Here is a 6,000-nt window from a genome sequence, read left to right as displayed (position 1 = left end):
AATGTAAATGGTTGAGTTATATTGTGGTAAGGAACAAAACCTTGCAATTGTAAGGTTTTATTGCTCTTGTATTACATTTGTTGGAAAGACAATGATTTGGAACTGTCATTTTATATTATTTGCAGGGTGGTTGAGGTATAGTTTCAGTTGACCTGGTGTCTGTCAGTATCATTTGCCAATTACTGTAGTTAGAAAGACCCCAACAAATATTTGCTATTGATATTTTGAATACAGGTTTTTCAAAAGCCAAATTGGGACAGTGATTTTATTGTAAACATTTAACTAAATACAAATTGAATAGTTACAAAGCAAACACAAATATTTGCCCAACCCAAAGAAACTCCATGTTCCATAACAAGAACCACTCATGTTTAAGGAAAGGTATTCAAGGTCTCTTTCAATGCTCACTTTCACTCATTGTCGATGAACGCGGCATTCAAATACTGCCCCGACTCACATGCTATGGCTGGTGAGAATAATGGGAAAAGGTGTCTGTGCGAAAGCATACATACTCTCGGTTCTAAAGCTGCTAAAATCATAACGCTAAAAATCTGTACAATATTTAAATACTGTATTTACAGAAATAAACATATTTTCAATTTCATCTTTCCTTTTCAACGGCCGACACAATCTCCTGAATTTCAGATAGTCAAGAAGGAAATTCAGGGTCTTTTTGTCCTCTGTCGTCTCATAAGCATAACAAATGAAGGCAACCACAAAGCACATCGCAATGGCTATATTCAAATCAGTTTGCCGGTTCAGCTAGCAGCATTGTCAACTCTGCCACTTTTCACATTCTCGGATTTATATTTTGTTGTGGATCAGCGCAACATGTTAAAACAGTGAGGTGGATTTTTACATTGTTTGTAAGAAATTATAGAACGTCTTGACAATCAAGCCTGACGTCTAAACAGCTAGTTGTTAGTCTCTCTATATTTCTAACACATAGATTTGTTTGCAGTGCTGAATAAGCCACATTTAGAAGCCAACCTTTGCCTTAAACAGATATTGTTGACAGGATAGGAGACCATCTGCTTACATTTGACCAAAAATGAACTGAGTTTCCATGACTTCAAATGTATTTTAAAAGCTAATGCACCAAGTTTGTTTTCATAAGGTAATATAACTCCTTTCTATGGCATCTCATGCCTAACCACAGGAGACGGTAGAGATAAATACAGATTTGAAAGCTATCCTGTGAAGTTTAACTGATCAAGTGGAGTGTTGTTGTTGGAGAACCACTGCCTTCCCTCATCTCAGGTGCTCTCCAACCCTGACTCAATAAAACTCTGGTCTGATGAGTAGGATAAGCATCTGAATGATAGTTTTTAACTGTTGTTCAAGGAAACCCCAGGAGTTCGGTTTAAATGCCTAATGGTCATAGCAGTTATGAAAATTTGGTCCCATGAGCGAGGGTTGGAGAGGACATAGGTTTGTGGAGCATTGTGTCATAGCATAGTGTTGTAGCTGTAAGAGCTGCAAGATAGGGGGTACTACAGTATCAACCTACCATGACCTAACACAGCTACAGCACACAACCACAGATAACACACAATGGACCTGAAACAAGGCTGTACGTATCAATAGCAATATATGCCTATAGTACAAAGCTGTGTTGCATCTCTGTACATACTCCAATCTAAACATCTCTAGAGTAGAGCACATCAATATAGCCTGCACTTAAGACTAGATACACAGATGGTACACAGGGATAAAACCTGAGTGCTAGTTTGTTTCTGACCAAGGAGTCAGCTAAAGCAGAAACAAACTAGCCCTCATGCTCATCTGAACAGGCCCAAAGATCAATATACTTCTACATTCTAGCCACTGTCCCTTGGCTCATTGTGTGTGTGCTGCTGGAGGTTTCACTTCCTATGACCCTTTGACCTTATTGCTCCATTTCACCCTATTTACTGACTGAGGAAGTCGATGCTAGCCTTGACGGTACGCGAAGTGGCTACATCCACCGCCATGGCTCGGATCTCCGTGTCCCCAAACTGCATGAGCGTCTGGATCTCACGGCGCACGACGGTGCTCTCCGTACCGGTCACATCCAGCCGCAGCGTGCCGCACTTCCTCACGCCCAGCTCGCTGATGAAGCCCACGCCTTCCTTCTCCGAGCAGTAGATGTGGATAACGATGACCTGCTGGCTGGGCTTGGCGGGCGTGTAGCTACGCTTCACCGTCTCTCCCAGGGCCACGGACTGATCGCAGGTGATGAAGGTGTCGAAGACGTCGGTGCACCAGCGCGTGCCGTCCTTCACCAGCATCTTGTCGGGCGGGTGCTTGCCCTCCACGTAGCGGTTGAGGACGCCCACGCCGTAGGTGAGGGGCGAGCGGCGCACCTTGATGATGCTGGGGTCCAGGCCGAAGAGAACGGCCCCCTTGAGGATGGTGAGGCCCACATCGTGGGGGATGATGATGCGGCTGCGTCCTTGCAGCATGTTCTGCACCGCCTGCTGCAGCAGGGGCGACTCAGCGAAGCCGCCCACTAGGAACAGGAACTTGATATCAGACACCTCCGGCTTCTCAAAGAGATCAGCTGAGATGGAAAGAGTTGTTATTCAACTAGAGTTCTACTCTATAGTGTGTGAAGCATTAATACAATTTCATATTTCTGCAGGCAATAGCAGTGTGTTATTCCAGAGGACAACATTTCCTGTTTGAGCCTCAGTGTTATCAGACAGTTCATTAGACTCCAAGCAGACCATGCTAAAGTAATGTGACCCAATTCTTACTCTCTGTCCAAAAACACTGCATGCATAATTGAAGTAGGTTGGTTTATTTTGGGTGGGAGTACTGGGAAGACTGCTCACTGTACAGTGAGAGGAAACCTTGGGATGCAGTGTGCACTCCTCAGAAATCTCTTCTGGGATCTCAAATCCTTGAGTTGAGAATGGGATGGGAATGCTTTCAATTCAGCCTGGGTGGAGTGCCAACTTGGACTCAGTGGTAGACGTAACATAATAAATGTAAATCCGGGACACTGCAATTAGTATGATATGTTATGTTTCATATGGTATGTATTCATTTGTGAATGTCCATCATCCGTTATGTATAATATGTTACGAATTACAATTGGTATATGTTACGAATTACAAATTGTTTGCTATATTATGAATTGGAATTTGTACAATATATTATGAATTGCAATTTGTATAATATGTTACAAATTTGAAAAATATATTAGATGTTACAAAGTCAAATTTGTTGTGGCTAACGTTAGCTAGTCTAGGGGTTAAGGTTAGGAGTTTGGTTAAAGGGTTAAGGTTAGGGGAAGGGTTAGCCAACATGCTAAGTAGTTGCAAAGTTGCTAATTAGCTAAAGTTGTCTGTGATGAGATTCGAAAACACAACCTTTGGGTTGCTAGTTCACATTATACGTCAACCCATCTACCCCGACCAACCACTCTACTTTCATTTTTGACTTAAGTAACATTATTTTATATATAACCATACCAAATGTAACATATCATACAAATGTACTATGTTACGTCTAGTCTGAGACCAGGCTGGGCGTGCTCACATACAGTATGGTGATGCATACAATCCAATCTGAAAACATAATCATGCTGATGCTTTATTCATCTTGGTCAGTTGAGCTTTATCACTTTGTCAAGACAGCAGCAGGGCCAACAGCTGAACATTATATAGGATGCAGTATTGCTACACCGAAGGTTTGGCTTCCTAATATAGAATGACAACAGGCAATATCTTTCAGATACTACCAGTACACTGTATATGTGTGTCCGTACTAAGAAGTCCCTTTAAGAAAATAGTTTTTTTATTAGTAATAGTGGCTACTTACTGAGGTGCTGAATGATGTGATCTATGGTGGGCTTGAAGAGGGCGTTCATGGCATCAGGGTTCATTCTCAGCATGCCCTGGGAGGACCACTTCACAAAGTCCACACTGCAGAGAGAAGAGAGGACAGATAAGCATGCCATTATTGACGCTGCTCTGATTACCAGTAGATTGGTAGGCTACCGTATAAGCACTGTTACAATACACTCCGAACCAGACTTCCTCCTTCGTCAGTAGGTGGCCTATAATGACTTTAGGACATGTAAAAAACGAAACAAAAAGATTTACAGTCTGAATGAATATAATGAAATCCCTGTTTCTTTCACGAATGTTTACCCATTGTGTTTCTTGGTAAATTATCTGTATGGAGATTTAACGCATGTACATAGGAATACATGTACTGTAGGAGAACAATAGATAAGTAGTGCCTGCCTCCATGCAATAGCTCTCATGAGACCACTGTTTTTCTACATGTACTGTATACTCACCCCCTCAGTGTTTGTATTGTAACAAATCTTCTAGGAGTGTATAGAATCCATCTGGTATCTTTTGAGAATTCTCCTAGATGTGAGTGTGTGCTTGCCAGTGATCTCTCTATTTCACAGAAAGGCTATTGCGGCACAGTGAGACATCCTAAATGATTTACAGTTATGACTATGAGTCAGAGGACCCGCAGGGCCCCTGGAGGCTCAGGTTTCTGGCGTCTGAATGTCTTTAAGGGTCCCATGAGTTTAATACAGGATGAAAATCTATACTAATGTAAGACAGTACTTTTAACAGCCAGACTACAGGATAGTATCAAAAAGTGAGACAAGGTCTTATATTCGCAAGGTTTATTTCAAGTTATTCAGTCATCTTTAGTGAATTCAAGTGCACATACTGATCCAAACATTTATTAGAGTAACACTACTACTGCACATACTACCGCGTATAAGCAGGAAGAAAGCAATTTGAACTGAATGAACCAGAGTGGGAATACTTAGTCAGCTAATGACACTAGTCTACTATATTGTACAATAGACAAGTCTCTTAATGAGCTGACTGTAAGGTGGTGGAGGGGGAAACGTGGTGAATTCTGAATTCGCTGGTTGGCTTACTGGGCAGTTTCAGACTGTATAATGGATAATCATTGCCAGTGCCTGGACAACTGATAGATTGATCGAAGTAATCCTCATTGAATAGATTTTGTATTGCACTATTTTCTATGCATTTTACTGTATCATATTGCATTGTGTGTTTTGGTATTATGTCCTATGTTTTTAAGCACATGTACCCAAATGAAGTTCCACTGGTGGGATAATAAAATGTATCTAATCTAATTTATCACACAGTATCACAAACAAATGGATAGTGATGGTCATATGTTGGTCATTTAATGTTTGGGTAATGGAATTGAGATCTGTTGCAGAGGAGACGTGTGTGTATTCCCCTGGATACATACACCAAGTAAAGGTATATTACATCCGACAGCTAGCACATGCTTATTCAGACACATGCTTGGGTAATCAGGTAATCACTCAATAGGGAGTTGAGGTGAGCGCTAGACTTTCAGAGTAATCTGTATCCTATACCGATCCTCTAACCCTCCTCTGCAATCATACACACACTCACATATGCACACACACACACTCACTTGCTCTTGCGCAGGGCGTGCTCCACACTGTGACCTCTGAACTTCTTGTAGTAGTCGATGAAGGAGAAGGGCAGGTTGATATTCAGGGGGTTGGTCCTGTCCGGGGCCGCTGCCCGTTTCCTGGACTCAAACGCGATCATCAGATCCACCCAGGCAGCCGGCCGCTTGACCTTAAACTGGTCGATGAAGTCGGGCCCGAAGATCTTACACAGGAGTTTCTCAAACTCATAGTCAATACCAATGGAGCCATAAGGACCGCCTAAGGAAGTGAAAATGAGTGTCGGTCAATAAGAGCTCAAATGACACCGAGTCCACAGAACAGAGGGGATGCATGGACCCTGATTAAGCCTTTGAAAGAGTTTTTTAGACTAGGAGTCCATGTGTAGCTCATGGGGATGTGTGAAATTTACTGCTCAGCCTGAAGTTTCCCCACTTGCGCCAGCGAACAGCTAGCTTTTCGCGTGGCGCAGACTGGTAAGACACTCCAGGAGGGTGGTCACATGTGCTAGCAAGGCAGAGGTCCCAAGTTTGTGCCAGGAATGGGATGAATTAGGAGGAAGTGGT

At 42.5% G+C, this 6,000-nt stretch overlaps 1 protein-coding gene across 4 annotated transcripts in view; it reads right to left on the bottom strand.

The window, feature by feature from the left end:
• The window catches only part of LOC135512370 (heat shock 70 kDa protein 12A-like), a 45,337-nt gene continuing 39,337 nt past the window's right edge, over positions 1-6,000 (bottom strand). For all 4 annotated transcript variants that reach the window (XM_064934350.1, XM_064934353.1, XM_064934349.1 and 1 more), the window contains 3 exons: positions 5,437-5,695; positions 3,808-3,911; positions 1-2,542 (listed from right to left, as the gene is read on the bottom strand). In XM_064934350.1, coding sequence (XP_064790422.1) covers positions 1,911-2,542; positions 3,808-3,911; positions 5,437-5,695 — 995 coding nt within the window. In that variant the 3' untranslated portion in view covers positions 1-1,910. The remainder of the gene's footprint in view (positions 2,543-3,807; positions 3,912-5,436; positions 5,696-6,000) is intronic.

The sequence above is a fragment of the Oncorhynchus masou genome, chromosome 24, assembly GCF_036934945.1.
Source record: "Oncorhynchus masou masou isolate Uvic2021 chromosome 24, UVic_Omas_1.1, whole genome shotgun sequence".
Classification (NCBI taxonomy): Eukaryota; Metazoa; Chordata; class Actinopteri; order Salmoniformes; family Salmonidae; genus Oncorhynchus; species Oncorhynchus masou.
Note: the sequence above shows the minus strand (reverse complement) of the source record. Positions and strands in the feature narration are given on the sequence as shown.